The 19985-nt window shown below is 38.6% G+C and overlaps 1 protein-coding gene across 1 annotated transcript in view; it reads right to left on the reverse strand.

The window, feature by feature from the left end:
* Positions 1–8658: 8658 nt before the first annotated feature.
* Positions 8659–19985, reverse strand: part of LOC135235962 (nuclear GTPase SLIP-GC-like) — a 43041-nt gene continuing 31714 nt past the window's right edge. The window contains exons 14-20 of the mRNA XM_064302063.1: positions 19719–19898; positions 14911–15068; positions 12721–12856; positions 12510–12618; positions 12260–12393; positions 11774–11864; positions 8659–9645 (exon numbers count right to left, since the gene is read on the reverse strand). Coding sequence (XP_064158133.1) covers positions 9581–9645; positions 11774–11864; positions 12260–12393; positions 12510–12618; positions 12721–12856; positions 14911–15068; positions 19719–19898 — 873 coding nt within the window. The 3' untranslated portion in view covers positions 8659–9580. The remainder of the gene's footprint in view (positions 9646–11773; positions 11865–12259; positions 12394–12509; positions 12619–12720; positions 12857–14910; positions 15069–19718; positions 19899–19985) is intronic.

The raw sequence follows: 19985 nt of genomic DNA on the forward strand, positions 1-19985 counted from the left end.
TGTGTTAGTGATGTTCTGAAGTGTTTTCTGAACTTAAACATTAGAAATTTCCTGGGGTCAGATTGACCGGCAAGTTTTTAGTGTGCATTACAATTCGATGCTGGATTTATTCTGAAATCCAAGCATGAAACATAATTCCAATTGATCACAGGCAGAATGCGCCATGTAGCGGCCCGGATGTATAAGGTTATTATCCTACCGTGAAATGAAAAGAGCTGACTTTACGTATTCAAAATGAAATATTTGCAATGCAAATAAAAATATATATAGGAGTAGCCACCTCTTTATACCACGAATTCCAACCTTTAACACAAACACTGAATTTAAAGAATAGAATTTCGTTGAAAGTTTATCAGTCTACCATTGGATGGATGGAATTAACTTAATTCGCTCAAATGAAACTAGCCGGCATCATGATGGATGGCCACTGTTTAACGTAGCGCGACCGCACAGGAGCTATTCGTCTAGATGATGATGTCTAGATGAATGGCACTGAACTACAAGCAGTCCAATGCAATCTGACGCTCTATTAAAACAATGAGAGGGCTGTTTTCCCAGAAATAGAGCGTTCTATTCCTATACGAATTTACGAACGGGAAAACTGTCAGTTGACCTAAACTGCCTGATAAAAATGGACGAAATAAAAAGATTATCAATATTTATGATTGAAAACAAAGTAGCGCCTCTTGTGCAAGAAATTGTGGACAGTGAGGATGGTGATGCTGATACAGCTAGAGTAATGTAAGTTGGAAATATCCTATTTGTGACACTCGCAGCTAGTTAGCTAAACAATTTAATATTGTATTACATTTCGAGAGCTCGCCTATCAAACGTCTAACTTTGGGGTTAGAGACTATAGATTTGCGCTCTGCTGCTCCGTCTCCTGATACAAGGTGCCCACTGTAAAATATATTGAAAAATTGCTTATCAAACAAACAATAAAAATGCAATTTCACAGCACAGCTTCCTGAACACATCTCAGTTAGGCTAAAAACAAGATAATATTTTAGTGTGTAGTTTAGCATACTCTACGTTCAGCACTGCAGGCAAAGTTACTTATGTCTGCCAATTCATTTTACAAAAATATTCTTATTCTGCCACGAGCCGACAGACGTGTAAATAAAGAGCCTAGCACTGTATGAATTGAAGACACTTAACCAGTTGTGATGATATACAGTGTGCTAATTAAATATACAGTAAATATTTGACCGTTGACAGACTCACCAGTGTTGCAATGAAGGGACAAAATCATGTAATCTTCACGTGTTGTTTTTCAAGCCTTCTAATAATTTTGAAAGGAAGTTGCTCTCTTTTATCATCTACTTTCTGTTCAGCAGGTGCTGTTTTCTACAGTACACCCCACCCAGCTGTAACTGGTTTGTTTCTTTCCATCCAATGGGACATAATTCACCTTTTGCTAAACCTGTTTCCATAGAACAGCTCTGACATCACAATAAAATATGTTTGCTGCCAGTGTTTGTTTAAACAAATCGTTGTCATGGTCCTGTGTTCTGGTCTGCGTTTTCCCTGTTGGGCCGCCAGATGGGGGCACTTCTGTTTTGTGTACTGCTCCCCCTGTGTAATTGTATGAGGGCACATGGTGCCCTCCTGTGTCTCGTCAGTGTCTGTTCTATTTAAGTTTCCCTCTTAATTAGGTTAAGGTTAGTGTTAGGGTGCACCGGCGAATGGAGGCTTAGACAAAGCAAGCATGACGTCGAAGTGGAGAAAACAGTGATTTATTTTACAGGTGGTTCCCAAACTCCAGGGCAGATTATAAACAGTGCCCTAATACCCAACAAAATAAATATAAGAACTGTACAAAAATAAACAAAATGTGTAGTCAAGGGCTATGTCCTGCCTGGACCCCACAAACACTACATACAGCTGCAAAACTCAACCGACCCTCAGGGCCTTCACCACAGCTCTTATAATGCTGTATCCCCTCCCCTAGGACAAATCACACATACAGTTTATTTTATTCCCCCCCCCCCCCCCCCCCCCCCCCCCCGATATTAGAAAAAAGTGGTTGCACCCGCGGCAACCCCTCTAGAAATTACGATGGTCTGTCCCACACTCTGCTTGCCAGCCCACTCAAACACACCATGTAAGTAACTACGCAGCACACTCATTTCATTTACTGCGTAATGGTTTGCAATACTGTACTGCCTGTTTCATATATCTAAAGCAAATGACTTATTGCACATTTCCGTTTTTATTAGTTATCGCCGTTTTTGCCAGCAGACCTATTCTGGCTATTACAAACAGCGGTAGTGTTACAGTTACATTCAAACAGGCGCAACGGTAAAGTTCCCGACACCCGCTAGGATGCGCCTTTCCATACACAATCATTTAAAAAAATATTTGCTGGCGATGTTAAAATTGCGAAAGAATGGCTGCACACAATTTAATTGTCCGTGTTTTTAAACTCGGCGGCTGCAGACACGGGTTTTAAACCGTAACAGTTAGGGTTAAGGTTAGGCATGTAGTGGTTGGGGTTAGGGGTAGAGGTTACGGAATGAATGTAAGTCAATGGGAAGTTCTCACAAGTGTAGCAATACAAACGTGTGTGTGTGTGTGTGTGCATCATCTCCTTCACTCTTTCTCTCCTACTTAGTTCCACACATTTGGTTCAGCAAAGAGGTATCTCAGACAGAGCATAAGAGTGTGTGCGTGAGAGAGAGAGATAGAGAGACGCCAGTATAATATTGTCTCTTCTCTGAATCCAAGATAGACAACACATCCTTTGGAGGAGGGAAGGACAAGAAGAAATAGAGAAAGACAGATCGAGAGAGAGAGAGAGATCTAGGTAGACAGAAATAAGGAGGGAGGGAATGTAAAAGAGGTTGTTTCTTTCCACAGTGGAGGAAGGGAGTCATAACGCTGTCCTGCAGACGGAGGGGTAACAGACAGATCTCCACCTGCCTTCTGCACACTTGCACAGTAAGTAACGTCTGCAGCTCTGTGCTTTCAGTGGAAGGAGAGATGGAGAGATGGGCGGAGGATGTGTAAAGGCATTGGTAGCAGCTCTGAAATTTTGTTCATTTCAAAAAAACATGAATGGAGGGGATGAGTCCATTTTATTTCTCAACTGTAGCATTTATCACCTCCCCTCTTCTTTTCCTTTCTCACAGTGCTTCTTCCTTGCATCTGTCTGTCTTTTATTCCTGTATTTTAAGTGATTTTCTATCAAGGTAGTAAATATTAGCTAAAGCAATTTTTTTATTCATTTTTTCTCTTAAGTATAAAAATCTAAATTTTTATGCAAACTGCATCACATTTTAAACTGAAAAACAACAACATTTACTAGATTGGGGTGATCTTAATCAAAGTAATAACATGTATTTGGCTCAGGCAGAAATATGTGGGCTGTAGCTTATACAAACAAAGTAATGAAAAGTGTTTTCTTGCATGCATTATTATACCATGAACATTGAAACATTCCGTAAATTTACCAGCTCATGCATAGTGAAGATATTTGGACAGCTCATAGAAGACAATGAAACGGGCTTTACGGGAAGTGTGTGTTACCAGCCACCAGCCTCAGACAGTCAGTGCTCTTCGGAAACATTAAACAAGCTGTCAGGAACGTAAGACTTTTACTATGGGTGACTTCAATTACCCCTCTATAAATTGGAATTGGTGGCAGGACAAGAAAAAAGTGAGGTAGAATTTTTAGTTGTTATCAATGTCAGCACAGTATGTCAGTCAGCCTACAAGAGGGAAATCAATTCTGGATCTGGTGCTAAGTAATGATCCTGACAGAATTTGTAGCATAGAGGTAATCGAGCCACTTGGGAGTGGGACTAGCGATCATTCTGCAGTCAGTTTTCATATATGTTGGCAAATTAACAAGGCCATCTCTACGGCCAGAATTTCACATTCTAGATGAGCCAATTTTAACAAGATGCAAGCAACTTGAAGTACTATTGACTGGGTGCAACTTCTTGATTGTAAGACTGTGATTGAAAAGTGGGGCAGGTTCAAAAGGGTTATAATTGAGGCACAAAAGTTTATTCCATAGGTTATGAAAAATAAGTTGAAGAAGCAGCCTCCCTAGGTAATGAACAAAGTCATACAGGAAAGTTTCATAAACAATTAACTGTATAAGATATTTAAAAACCACAGCACTGAGAGTATTAAGGCTGAATACTGTAATATGTGCACTAAGGATAAAAAATATCTACGGGAAACCAAGAGGCTCTTTGAAAAGCAAATTGCCCAAGATGCAAAAAGCAATGCTAAATGTTTCTCTCAATACAGTAGTAGCGTTTTACTAAAAGAGAGGCCACTAATAGACTGGAAGCCATAGTCAGTACTCAGAATGTCTTTGCAGATATTGAGGATAAATAAGTACTGGAAGCAAGGTAATATCATACCAGTATATAAAAAAGGGGATCGTACTGATCCAAGAAACTACAGGCCTGTCAGTTTAACTTGCATTACATGTAAAATACTGGAATCTATCATTAGAGACAAATTAGAAATGTTTCTTGAAAATAACTACATCTTACAGCATGGTTTTCACAAGGGAAGGTCATGCCTGGCAAACATTCTGATATTCCTTGAAGAAGCTACCAAGTGTTTTGACTGTAACATGGCTTATGTTATCATATACTTAGATTTCCAAAAAACATTTCATAAGGTGAGATATTTGTTAGCAAATGAAGACGATTGGAATTACATTGTTTGGCTGAACGGCATGTTCTCATCATTATGTTATGTTATGTTAAATGGTATTTCATTTGTATTTGTATCTCTATATTGTACTGTGTTGCCAAAGCTATTCATTTTTTTTTACTGACAATGTACCTTTTTTTTCCCCAAAGAAAATAAATTGAAAACAATTATGTTTGTTGTAGTTATTTCATTCATCTGTTCATCCCTTTTCTGTACACAAGAAGGTAAATATGAACCAATATACATTATTTTCTCATTTTGGGAGAAACACTGCTTAAAAGCATACTATGCAGGATTTTTACCTAGAAAATATAAAATAAGCATGCTAGGGTTTATCTATGATGCACTGCAATCTGTCCACACACTTTCTCCAAATTTGCATGACTTTACCTGTATTTGTCATTCTAAAATGGGATAGCCATTAAGTCTACGCACATCCTTCCCAATGAAGAGTTCCGTCCCGAAAGTAAATGAAACGATCATTTTATTGCTTTCTTTTAGTTTAAACAAACACAACGAAAAAATACCCTTCGTTCCTTGCAGGTGCATACGTGGTACGGTCGTGCAGTAGAAAACTTTTTTGCTTCCCCGGTCTTACCCCCTCCCACATCCGTAACCATTATTATCCAAGTAAGAAATACAGGTAAGCATACGTAACCAGGCCAGGTAAGGTCTTTTGACGGGTAATTATAAGGCATAAATGCATATCATATAATAAATCAAAAGAATCCCCAAATCTAATGCTTACATTTCCATAGTTCATTAATTATTAATCATTTTCATTTACAATAACAAAACAATTCATAAGCGGCTCCTACATTCCGGCCCCTAATTGTCCGTTATTAAAAAATGGGGCAATTATTTTATATGCAAGTATATCTAAAAGGAGCCTGAAAATTATCATGTCTTTTATATTAATTATTAATTATTATTAATAATTAATAATTTTCATTTACAGTAACAAAAAAAAATTCATAAACGGCTCCTACAATGTGTTTGGGATGTTTCTGGGCGTGGCTTTTCTGTGGGGATGGGTCGGTGTGGCTACAGGCCTTTGGTTTTGGATCAGATTTGCAGTTCGTTGCTAGCAGTGCAATGGCCCAGATACAGCAAAGCAAAAAGACAAGCTGACAGAGCTCGCTCAATATAGAGTTAACCTTGAGATTGCTTTTTCTTTGTGGCGTCAGCTGAATTTCATCACGGAGATGAAAAGCGACAGAAAACAATTACATTACCTCTAGCTATCCAGGTACGGTTGCCAGACTGCCAATCTGAGTGTCTGGTTTTCAAATTATTTGTACATTTCCGATTTGTGGTCCCGACGAGACAGTGTAGGTAATGTTAGTCTGAGCAATTGATGGGAGAAATTCAGCGGTAGGGTCTAATGAATTTGTGTGTCAGTGACTCAGTTGGGTACTTGGGGGTGAGTGGGCAGGGTTGAAGATGGAGGAGAAGACTTCTACAGGCAACAAAATCCTGCATAGTACGCCTTTAACACTTCTGGATAGTTTATTTTTAATGAAAATCAGAGTGGCGTCAAAGTGGTGTTTTACCTTCATGTTCATAAGAACATTTGCAACCCCTCTTCAAACACTCCTCTAAATTTCTAATCACTCAATTATTTTTAAAAAATGCTTCTTTTCAAAATAATAAAAAAAAACTGCATGGATGCACTCATGTATTCAACAAAAGACACTGAATTCATGCATTACATGCTGACTGGAAAAGATCCTGTTTTTAGCTGACAATGCTGCTTCATGGCCTAATGTAGCTATTGTCTGAAAACAAGAAGAAATTATTTTTTGCAATGAGAAAGAAAATCAGGGTGAGAGTATATAATATGTATTACCGGTGCAATATGCCAGTGCCACTATATCTTAGTGACAAGGGCTGTCTGTTTCAGACATGTGCAGTGTAGTCCATTAGTATTTGGACAGTGACACACATTTATTCTGGCTTTGTATTCCAGCACACTGGATTTGAAATGAAATAATGAATATGAGGTTAAATGCAGGCCGTCTGCTTTAATTTGATGGTATTTACATCCATACTGGGTGACCTGCGTAGCAATTACAGCGGTGTTTATACATAGTCCCCCAATTTTAGGGACCAAAAAGTAATACGACAAATTCACATAATCTGAAATAGAATTGCCATATTTAGTTGCAAATCCTTTGCATTTGGTGACTGCCTGAAGTCTGTGACCCACGTACATCACCAGACAATGGGTGAAACTACAAAAATTGTGACACCATTGAAATACTTAGACTGCACTGTATATTCCAGAGTGTATAACTTCTTAGTATAAACATATTCAATTTGGTCACTTATAAACGTCCGGACTATTCATTTTTCATTCCATTTCATGTCTTCCAAATAACATTTACCAAATCGAAACTGGCTTATTATTTATGAGCGTAAAAAACGGCAACAGCATCTAGTGGTGAATCAACAGTATTGGACATGTGTTTTATTATTAATTCAAACTGATTTAACACAGTTCCTACCGTACTGTCTGTAATATTACATGTCCTTTAGCCTCATTAGAAATCTTCCATCCATGCTGCGTATTAAATGCTCTGGTTGGTAACAGGTGTTCTCGGCAGTATGTTACCATGCCAAACTCTTATTGCTACAGTATTGTACTTGGTAATGCACCTCAATTAATTATCATTGTGATGTGAAAATGAATGATGAATCAAATTTGAATGTTTTGCTTTCAGCTGTAGGAAGCCACTGCTGTCGATGCAGTAAACATATCCATATATATACATATATATGTTTTGAGAAGTTGAAATGCTAATATTTGTCAGAACACTGCAATGGATGATGAAAGTTCTGTCAAAAACATATTCAAACTTAAATTAAAAGGCAGATTAGAATAGTTCTTCCTGATATGATTATGGTTATGAAAATACACTAAGTTAAAAAAAAAAGCAATTCTTTTGAATATGACTGGTAGATTAAATGTGAAATTGTGATATGCAGTTCTGCTCTCAAAATGTAATGCTTTCCATGAATTCTTGACAGCATTATAACATGAGTTTGCCCCAAGTCAAACAAATAAACAGCTTTGCTTCTTTCTAGGTTTTTCAATCCATTCAAAGACTTCAGCAGAGTCAGAATGTAATGAGAAATAAAACAAAAATGATTACCCAGAACTTTGGTTGGTCATTGAACTATTTGTTGGTCAGTGTAGCACTTTTGAATAATTAAAGATAACCTTGTTTTAAGAAACAGAATTGTAGGAAACTAATCTGAAGGAAAGGAAAAGAAAACTTTACAATTCTCCAAATAAATAGAAGTCTAGACCGAGCTGAGAAAAGCACACTTTATTAAAGAAGAAAACAAAGAAATAACAGTGTTCTATAAACATTCAGTGATGATTCTAAAGACTTCTTATTGTGGTTGAGGTCTTTACACCAGTGCATGACATAGATAAGTTACACTTTGCCCAAGGGATTGATTAGAGTAGTTGGGAGAGGGAAAGGTTCCCTGTTGCCAAGCAACCCAAGCTTGTGGCCAGGAAACATGGGCTTCTGTCCTAACTGGGTCAGGGATGCCGCAAAGAGAATTGGATATGTTTGTGACATCAGGCGTCTCCCTCCCCGCCTACTGACAGTCACAGAACAAACTTTCTTTGTACATTCAACATGCCCTGGCTTCCCTAAATTATAAGTGAATCAGACTGAAGTTCAAGTAACAATTTAGCTATTTTAAATATTGAAGTGATTCAACTGGCAAACAACAAATCACACACAGTACAGAATAATTCCCTTCTTATACTGGGTACATTCTACTTTATGAATGATTATTGATATGATTATATAATGCAAAAAATTCCTGAATGGAAAAAGTACACATACAATATTATGGTTATACTCCCAAGAGCCCCAATTTCCCACTAAAAATCCCACACAAAGAAGTCATCACACTGAAATATTATTATTAGCCTATATTGTCATACACCAAACTAAACTGTTATTTTTTAACTACTTTTATTAAGCCGCCACTTAAAATAAGAAGTGCAGAAAATCAATTCTCTGTTTAAAATGACTAAAAACTTCATAGGTTGACCGCAGAAGAAATGAATATGAAACAGTTTAAGGAACATTTTTGCTTTGCTGTACTGAACTGAACTGATGAGTTCACTTGACTTCAGTTATTCAACACAAACAGCATTGGTGCTGCATGTTCATTTCAGACCACTTTTCCCCCAAACTCAGAGATGGAAATTTGTGACCTTGTAGCACAGCAAAGCAGTGAATGAATTAAAAAAGCACTTGCATTTCCTCCTGGTGCACCTGTCATTTATTGTCTTTAGAATTGCGAGCAGAATCAAGTAGGTAACTTAAGTAAGTAACTAGCTAGCAAGATAAGCACTTGGCACTAAAATAAAAAGCTATGGTTATATATGTAGCTATACATACTGTACTTGACATAGGAGTAAAATATTTAAAGAGGGCCAGTTAAACTGTCAAATCTCTCTCAACTGATCAAATGTCAAAATTCAGTATTTAGCATTGAACTGTCATTAAAATTTATTAAAGAAAACCCTGTTGATTTATAAAATTCTTGCTTAGTTTTAAAAGCTGAATGAACAATTAGTCAATCCCAGTGGTGTGGTGGATTAATGCTGATTCTTCAGGGAATTATCTGTACACACATGTTGACAAGCAAAATAGTCATCAGTGTCTGTTAAAATGCATGTTTCACAGCACCCTCATTGTTTGGGTATAGGGTTGCAAAAGATTGTTCATTCATTTTTGTTAATTCCCATATATTCCCATTAATTCCCAAAGAAAGTTTCCACCCTGAATATTCATGAAATTTTGCAACCTTATTTGGATGAGACAGGTTGCCATGGTGATCTCAGCTGGATCCGTCATCCGCTTTCGGTGACTTAAAATATCTTGAGTCCTAAAGAGTCACAGCTTCGCTTCATTGTCTCCATTTCTTCTGAAACATCTGGAATGAAGAACAAATCACATCGTTTGAGATACATGCTGGCAGATATACTAAACAATTTGAAACAAAGCACAGCACATACGACAACTACTGTAGGTCTTTACATGACCAGAGATTTTTGTGCACAATAGGTGGGCTATTGACCAGGGTGACTGCCATGTAGGATACTACAACCTTAGACCTGTGAAAATTAACTAACCTGTATTTCCTGCCAAAATAAGCAACCTGAAGTTCCGTACAGCAAGTGAAAAAACAGAATTGGTTAGAGGTATAGTCTTGGACTGTTTGAATCTTTTGTGTGGTGATGATGTTGGTTCACAAAAATGTGTATGTTATGGGTATTTGTATTTTTGTATTTCACTACTTGTATTTTTATTTATTTATTTTTATTTTTCCATAGATTGCGTTGTTGCCGTTCTCGTTGTTAGTGTTAATCAGTTTAACCACCAGGGTCCAGGTTGAACTATGCGGTTGTTCCCTGTACTTGGACCGGTACTTCTCTCTAGGGGTTTCGTCATACTTGTTCCTGGTTATGGTTATACACTTTGTTGTACGTCGCTCTGGATAAGAGCGTCTGCCAAATGCCTGTAATGTAATGTAATGTAATGGGTACACACAGTTCCAAACGGGAACCAGACTTGGGCCCTGTTTCCGATAACGACGGAACTTAAACTTTTAAAGGAGTACCATGGTGGTTGAACGTGACACTTCCCAGTTGTCTTCAGGCAACAACAAAACAAATGTGCATAATTTTTTTATTCTTCAGTCATTTCAATGTACTTTAAAACGTATTATTCTAAGCCTAAATTTCCCACTATAAAAATTCACCCGAACCGTCTGGGCGTGGTAATGAGAACTGTCACTTAGCTATGATTGACAGACCGTGCCCCGTTACTATAGCTTCCCCCATGATACGCTCTCTTTGGGAGACTGAATTTTCACAAGCTAGCTAGCTTAGTAGTATATCAAGTATCGATAGATAGCTAAGGTAAGGACGTTGACTTATATCCAATTATAATTTTTGCTATCTAGCTAGCCAAGTTAAGATAAAAGCACAACTATAACGTCCTCATAAAAGCAAACTAGCAAGCTAACGTTATCGATAACATTGCCTTATGAAAGCAAACCTCCTAGCTAGCTAACGTTAGCTAGCTAGCTAAATGAATATAACCAGAAATAATCTAAAGGCACTCTAATTTAAGTGAACCTAACGTTAGTCAAATATTTGCATTGTCTGAACAGCAGGACTGTGTGTCCTGTCAGATTTCTTTACGGGGCGTGGAAATGGGAGTGGTTACTGTATTCGTGACGTAGAAAAATGACAACTTTCTCAACCGGTTGAAAATAGGACGATGAATTTAAAACGCATATTTCTCCAAAAATACAGAATGGACATATTTAATACTTTGCTTACTGTGTTTCTTCAATGCCTCTTGTGCAAATAGCACATAAAACCGAGAAAGTGTGAAAATCACCATGGTACTCCTTTAAGATGGTTCTTACGATACATTGCAGCTAACGTACACAATTTAAATAAGCATTTCTCAAAACACCTTCTTGTTGTTACCTTTTGCTTACAAATATTGCACCAAATTGTTGAGTGAAGGAAATGTAATATTTAATATTATATATCCATTTAATGTCACCTAACAAACAATTTTGGTATATTTTGTGCTTTCCCTTGTCTGCGTTGGTTGAGCACTGTCTGCTTTTTTGTGAACAGATATTACACCAACAAACACAGTACGTTTATCTAGCAGAAATCTTAGCAATTAGCAATCATCCATAAGAAAATGAGTATTGCTTGTTTTCCGGGGACATTGTCGAAGTAAATGATGGGAGTTGAGTATGAAAGGTGTCAGACATAGAAAACTTACTGACACATAAACATCACACAGAAAAGAAAGCTTAATCAATGAATCAGTATCCTGCAACATGGAACTGGAATATTTCCACATTAAATTTATCAGATATCATAATCAAGGAGCGACCGCATGGCCCAGCCGCCTCTCAAACCAAAGGAGGGCAGGAATAATTAGGACATATCGTAATTTGCTGGTTCAGTATACAGTGTACAGAGTGTCCTTTGACATCCTCCTGCAGTCTAAAAGGGGTTTCCACTGGTTACCTGGGAGGCCAGTGAGGTCATCTGGGATCTGGTTTAGAGCCAGCCTCAAGGAGGTTGTCATCTGTGTCTTAGTTTCTGTCACAAGGTATTTCTATAAAGTAAAGATTGAAAAGAGATTTGATCATTTTCTGTAAAGTTATTTTTTTAAAGGTAGTAAATCTTAGCTACAGCAATTTTTTATTTCATTTTTTCTCTTATTTATAAAAAACAATCTATATTTACATGCAAACAGCAGCAATTTAAACAGGAAAAACATGCAACATTTATTAGATTGGGGTGATCTTAATCAAAGTAAAAACATGTATTTGGCTCAGGCAGAAATATGTCGCCTGTAGCTTATACAAACATGGGAAGTAAAAGTGGTGATGCCTTGCCAGCATTATTATACCATAAACATTGAATTAACTGTCACCCCCCCCCACCTTTTTTTTTGTTGATAATTTAGAGTTCCTTAATGGCAAGTAGAATTTTCCAGGGAAAACTAACCTGCAGACTACTGAACTCATCTAGCATCTTCTTCCTGGCCACAAAGAACATGTAATTTTTGGATTTCTCAATGGCATCTTTCAGTTTATGTTGAATCTTATAGAAAGAAGATTGTCCATGGATGTCAACGCATTCTGAAAATAAATTTGACACATTCTTGCATTCATTTCTATTAATAACAGTATTTAACGTGTTAACTGATAAATCTGGAATTATTTAATTCCCAAATGTCCACTATTCAGATTCTGACCTTGATATGTTGGCGTCATGGTGTCACGGATTGAATCAGTGAGGGAATTGTAGATCAGCTTCTTTCTCTTTAGGATTTGCTTTTCCAAATTCTTGTGTAATTTTCTTTGCTAGATGATATGGAAGATGGATCAGTTCACTTGTAGTACATAAAAAAAGAGACCAACTGTACAGCTACAGTAAAAGAGGCTTTAAAAGGGGTTCTCTCTCACCTCTGTTCTGATGTACACCAGACGCAAGTATTTTTCTTTATTCTTTGTTTTGTGAGAATTCAGAAGTTCATTTGTGATGAAGTTCTCTTGAAAACTTGCAAAGCGCCCATTGATTGATGCTCTCGAACCTCCAGCGCTTGAGAGATAATGTAAAATGATTTGTTGGTGTTACTCTGAGGTGATACATAGACATATCAAACACAGAAATATGGCTGTTGAGTGACTTGGTCTGTTAACAACTTTCCATGTGCTGATGCTCCTAAAGGTCTGTTGTCAACTTCTGACTGCTGATTATAGCTGACAGTCCAAGACTGCTTTTCCCATGAACAGCAAGCTATGGGCCTCAGAAGTAGTGTCGTCATTGTTATGTTCTGTGCAAGGACCAAAACGCAGACCAGGGAAATCCAAAAAACGTTGTCTTTATTCAGTCCAAAGTTCAAAGCCAGGTAATCGAGTTTCCAAAAGAATAGTGGTAAACGGGCAAAAAATCAAAAACCAGGAGATCAAATAGGCGAAGGTACAAAGGAACAGGCAAAAGAGAAGTCAAAACAAAGCGAAGGTCAAACCAGAAAGCAATCAAACAAAAGGGGCAGGCAAACTCAAAGTTGTACAGAAAGGGTGTCTCAAGGATCTCGATAAACAAAGGCTTACAACACATCAGCACAGTGAATACGATCAACATTCTGACAGGGAGCTGGTGGAAAAGACTGACATTTATACACTGGGGAAGGTAACAATCAGGGAGGGGTTATGTGAGTGAGGGCGGAGTAACAAACAACATCCAGGTGAAGAACATTAGGATAACTAATTAAATGACAGGGGACTGACAAAACACGGACTGGAATCACAGACAACAATGATAACAGACGGCCTGGGTTTAGCAGGTAAAACACATGCAGAGAGAGAGAGGTGCAGTTAGAGCAGGAGACAGGTGCAGGCAATTGCAGAACTCAGAGTTAGGGCAGACTAGAAAGAAAAGGGGCGGAGCTACAGCACAGCATGGAAAAGGGGAGACTGGTTAATGTATTAGTGATTAGTGATCTAAACTATCAAAAACCCAAAACTAGTGTTTGTTAATCCATTAGTAATATTCACATGTTAGTATATTAATGAGGTTAGTACTTTACAATCTATAAGTTAGTAAGGATTAGTAGAAATGAGTAAAACTAGATATAAGCAGGAAGTAAGTAAAACAGGACTGGAAAGAAGAAAGAAAACCCGGAACCACCCGAATAGTGAAATCACGCAAATACAGGGGAGTGAAGCAGCTCAGGGAACACAGACACAGAGACGGCACTGGGGAGACAAGTGACCGGGAGAACGAAAACACTGGGATGGAGGATGTGAAAAACAATAAACCCACAGAAACACAAAACAAACACGAACAGCAAACAGATACCAATACAGACTACAACAGTCATTCCCTTCGAGGTCATTACAAATTTTGGGACTTCTGGATCAAAAAATTAGACTGCCTATGGGAGAAAGGCGTTTTCCTTTCCGCTTCAAAATAATTAACTCACTAGGAAATATAGATCCAGTAAGAGAGGTGGGGGTGTAGCTCTCTATGTAAAAGCAAATTTTAATGTGCAGAAAATTTTAGACATTGACCAGCTTGTGCCTCGTGATATTTGGATAAAGCTCATAGGGGAACATGAAAAGGGCCTTGTGATAGGCATGTGTTAACGGACGCCAGCTTCAGACAGTAGTGTGAACTCAGCGCTCTTAAAAAATAAAACTAGCTTGTCAGGATTGTGAGACTATTATCATTGGTGACTTCTATTACCCTGCTATTAATTGGGAAATGATGACAGGACAAGGAAAAAGTGTGCACCCACACTGACCGAGTTTGAGAACCATTGATATAGATTCTCTGGAAAAGGCTCAAAGAAGGGCAACAAAGCTGATTCCTGGTATAAAAAATAAAAGCTATGAAAAAAAGTCTTAATACACTTAATCTCTTCAAGCTTAGTTAAAGGAGACTTAGGGGTGATTTGATGGAGGCTTTTAAATTCATAAAGGGGATTAACAAAGTGAACTACAAGAGATTCTTCAAGTTGAGTTCTGTTAGTAGAACCAGGGACATAAATGGAAATTAGCTAAAGGGAAATCACTCTGAATCATGAGATATAGGCGTAACATTGGTTGCAAAAGGAAAATACAAGATTCATAAACACAAAAGTCACTCACCTAAACGTTGTCAGAAATACATCATTCATCTGTTTGTACATTGGTTCTGACAGAGTGTAGTTCAGATCAAATACCCCTATTTTGTCAGATCGGTGATAGCCATCCTTTCTACACAAGGCTTTGAGCGTCCTGTGGTGGCCTCCGCCACCAAACCGTGTCTGTACAAATACAAACATGCAAATGAAAAATCGCCTTGTAGGGAAAACAATTTACGCATGAGGCATCCCTTTTTCACTGTAAAAGCTGCTTTGAAGATACATGAGGTTTACAAGAGACTGCAGTTGAGTAAGAGTATTCACCAGCACATTCTTTAACATGTAGTAAAAAGATCATTGTAAAATCTGAAATCTTTTTTTCCCCATCTATCAGAAGTAATTGCCATTGTTACGAGTCAAAGGGTGTATAGCCCATGTATTGTGCTTACCCCCATTCACCCCCAGCAGAACCTGCTCCACACACCACCCTCCCCCAGTCCGCAGTCTAGCTTGGAGCACTAGAAACACGAGACCCATAGCAGTAAAATAGAACCATTTATCTAATCAAAAGTTAATTGTTTTTATTATTATTATTATTATTATTATTATTATTATTATTATTATTATTATCATCATCATCATCATCATCGTCATTAGTAGTAGCAGTAGTAGGAGGGGGAGTATTAGTGGTAGTATTCATTGTATTATTAATGTGCTGTTATTACATCATCATTGATGTATTATCTTTCATTCTTTCATAATACTGTTAGGCTAGCTATAAAGCGTAGCCTGGACAGCTTATTCCCAAATGTTAGACCAATACAGACTGAAAGTTATATTTGTTTAATGGCTGCTACAAGTCTAGATAGTCCAGTTGTGCTTCACCAGAGATGTCACTGCAATATGCTCATTTGCTGAAAATAACAAGTATTAAAATAGCAGAATTGTTATTTAGAAGGCATATTGCCTTGCATTAACTGTAATTGAAAAGTTAACCACAAGAGGTTACAGCTACAGTATCTACAAAGGCACTACAGGCCTATATGATTAAATAGTTTTAAAAAATTGATAAATATGCTGATAATGCATTTTTATCAGGCAAATATCTTAGTTGCAACACTTTACATGTAGCGAAGCATTTTTGTTGTTACAGTGTGGTGTTTATTAAGTTTGGAAATATTAACGTTGGATGACGTAGTTATATTGGATAGATTACAATGACATAGCCAACTGACTTCACGATACCGGTCACTAAATCCAGTTTTCATGCAATGGCATGTCAATTTGCAGTTGAAAATCTTGTTTTATAAATGTACTGTGAGGCCAGGCTGGGTATGGCCACAGCTCTGGTGGTGGACAGACAGGACAAAACAACAGAAGTGCTTGGCTTATCACCTGTTATTGCAAAAAAAAAAAAGTCAAAGATACCTTTAAGAAAACCAAAATGGCCAACCTGGCAATGAAACACCCCAAAGGAAAAGGAATCAGAGAACCACGCAAAAATCTGTCATCAACCCCCCCACACCATGCATTCCACAGCCTCCGAATGCTGCTGGCAGTGGAGGCCACTCGTCTGGAGGGCTCACTGCTTCGGCAGGTGGAGGCAAGGGACCCTCTGAGGGCTCACAGCATAAGGAGCAAGAGGTCCCTCTGGAGGGATCAAGGTGACAGGAGCAGGTGACAGGGTGGCAGAATCTGGCTGCTCCCCTAGGCAGGGTGGCGGAGCTGCGGGCTCCGGTGGCACCTCTGGACTGGGCAGCAGGACAGCAGTTTCTGGAAGGTCCTCTGATAGGTCACAGTCCCCACAGTGCCAAGGGTTCCCACACCACTCCCACCACAAGGACCCATCCAGCTTATCCTAGGCCTCTTCCTTCTCAGACTCGAGGGCATCCCAGTTCTGGCCCAGGCGTGCACCCAGGTCCCCCGCGAGCCACCCATCCAGGTCCTTCCTGGGGCTGAGGTAGGCCTCAGAGACCAGGCAGAGGAGATCCCCCAGGTGTTCCAGAGGGCAGGCCTCCACATCCTCCCACGCAAAGGGTTAAGTCTGGGAGGAGGGCTGGCCTGCTGAGATGTTTCCTGCCTGTGGTGTCTCAAAATTTGTTTATTTTTATTTATTTAAAGGAGAAAAAAAGATTCTCAATTTCAGCAAAAAGTTTTGGGAAAAATTACAGAAATAAATATCTGTGTGTCCACTAGGGGCACTATGTCTGCATTCTCCACCAATGTGAGGCAGGGCTGGAGGTGGCCACCGCTCACATGTTGGACAGACAGGACTACACAACAGAAGTGTTTGGTTTACCACCTGTTATTGCACAAAAACTAAGTAACAGATATATTTAAGAAAACCAAAAAGGCTAACCTGGCAACAAAACACCTTAAAGGAAAAGGAATCACAAAACCAGACAAAAATCTGGCACAAACCCACCACATCGTGCATTCCATAGCCTCCTAATGCTCTCCTATATTTGCTGTATGGTTTTGAAACTTCGAATAGATCTAAAGGGCTGTTAAATGAGCATTTGTGTAACTGCAGTCCAACCTATACCCATAAGGGGTGCTACACATGCCAAAATTGTATACCTTATAATTGGATGGACCTTCCTCATACTGCTAGGGAAGCACAGAATCATCTAGAATGTGATTTTACGTGTATGCTGTAGCATTAAAATTTGCCTTCACTGGAACTAAGGGATCTAGCCCAAACCATGAAAAACAGCCTCAGACCAAGGAGGGACCAGATACATTTGGAACTACTTTACCAGGAACTAAAAGGTTCCTTCAGCCCATGGTTGTCTGCGTTTCCACCGCGGTCTAAAGTCCCGCGAAGATTAGGCAAATTAGCCCACTGACGTATGAAAAAGCGACGTTGTCGTCGGTCCATCTGTCATATGATTTCTTCTGTAATCCCATACTACCACCGAAGTAGCCTACATTATTTTCTAATAACCGGGACAGCCCGGAGGGGTTTATTCCACTTATATACAACGGGTTACCAACAATGACTATATATGGTTACTTTTGTATTTATTGATTTTTATCGATTTAATCATCTGGAATTGAAATATTCTTCTGCAGCCGTTTGGGCATATTTTACCGTTGTCAAGCAAAACTGTCATTGGTAGTTGAACTTGGACCGTCGTTATGCAACAAATAGGATATAACAGGCCAATAGTCAGATTGTAATTGTTTTATATATCCTCTCAAACACATTAATTATGTTTTTATGCGAACATTCGCTTTCATGTCTTGACATCCGAAGCGACAGAATGCATTCACATTTCCAATATAACTGGCAACAACAGCAGAAAACATGCACACGTTGTAAACAATTTGCTGTTTGATTACTTTCTCATCGTCAATTCTATATAGGCTAATCGCAAAATGACAAGAATAGAACGAAAACTCGGACTTGCGTGAAAATTTAAATTAGTAGTGGTACAGCCACCGTTTGCTTTCCTTCGAAGTTACTGCTAGCCGAGCAGCGAAGTGTGCCCTCCAGATGCGAACCATGCACCATAAATTAGTCCATAGTCTTGGTCTTTTTGGTCTTTTTGTGGAATTGAAGAATGGCAGAGTAAAATTACGGCAGTCTGAAAAAGCTAAAGGTACGATTACTAGAATTAACCTGTTATTTTACCCTGACAAAAAGTGCAGAAGGTGATTTCCAGTTTGCTTTTACTGTATCACCAATGTGAATTACGCAGAACTACCGCATACCTCACATAACTGTATCAAACGTTTTGAGTCAATTACAACGGGCTAGCAAAGAAAATCCGGAAGAAAATATTCAGAAACCGAATTAATCCGTTTGAATGTTTTGGTACGTAATATGCTGTCCCCGCACGAATGCTTAGCATTTATAAAACGAATACTAACGCAAGAAAAGAACAGAAGAGCACACGTTATAATTCCAAGACGTTGGCAGGCTATAATCAAAAGTAGGCTACTGCGCCGCATAACATACAAGTTTGATTTGAAGTTATTATGAAAATAAATCGGTTTGCGCCTACATATTTTTAAACATGGCGCCTGAAAATAAACACAAAAAAAATGCTGCGAGTACTCGACCAATCAGAAATGTTCTGCGCTGCAAGCTCCACCCAAAAGGCTCCTGTACTTTCGGAAAGTACTACCCCCTGAGCAGGAACTTTTTGGGGGGTAAAATAAAGCCCCCGGAACTAAATTTAGACCCTAGTTCCTGCGGTGGAAACGCACTGAGTTTCTCAAAAGGTTCCTAGTTCCGGGGTAAAGTTCCTGCGGTGGAAACGCGGCTATGGTGTAGTTTCACTCATTAGAATAGCTCAGTTTTCTTTCATTGATTTACATTGCACCATTGTCCCATACTGCTTGGACCCAGTAATTGCCACTTGTGGCCTAGCACTCAAATTGAGTGCTAAAATCATAGCTCTACCAAATTTACTTCAAAATGGAGTGAATTGTTAATTTCAGCTGGGACATTTTCAGTATGTCAGTGCTGAAACAGAAGTACTTTACACATATCAAAAAAGCAATCGCTGTCACTTCATAAAGTTGTTTCAGTAAAAAGGCTAGGTTCATCATAACACTGAATTAGCAACAGTACGTCTCTTTGACTTGTTTTATCATTTTTTGGTGGAGCTCTGTGACCACAGGGATATTGGCTATATCTGGCGTTGGCGAGATGTATAATATTGAGTCTCTATAAACATTTCTTTGTTTATTTATTTATTTATTTATTTATTTATTTATTTGTTCATTCATTGACTGCTACAATGTCAGGAAGGCTTTCAATTTGCCAGACTTTGATCATTTGTCCAGAGAAAAGCCGGCCGTTGCCATTTAACGCAAACTCACTGGTTCCAGCACACTCTTTGTGGCGTTCCTCAGGCAGCATTTCTCTGCTTCCTCTGCTCCAGTCCGCAGACCTTTCCGGAGTATTGTGTGAACTCTGCCCAGAACTGAATTCAGTTTTATGCAAGTTTCATCCAAGTCCTTTCCAAGTCGCCTGAACTCCTGGAAATTTGAAGTCTGAGCCTGAAAAAGGGCAGTATTTACTCTCACATAAAGTGTAACTTCTGATTTTACAGTGAACATTTTACTTAAACATGAGTAATTAAAATG

Source organism: Anguilla rostrata, chromosome 1, assembly GCF_018555375.3.
Source record: "Anguilla rostrata isolate EN2019 chromosome 1, ASM1855537v3, whole genome shotgun sequence".
Classification (NCBI taxonomy): Eukaryota; Metazoa; Chordata; class Actinopteri; order Anguilliformes; family Anguillidae; genus Anguilla; species Anguilla rostrata.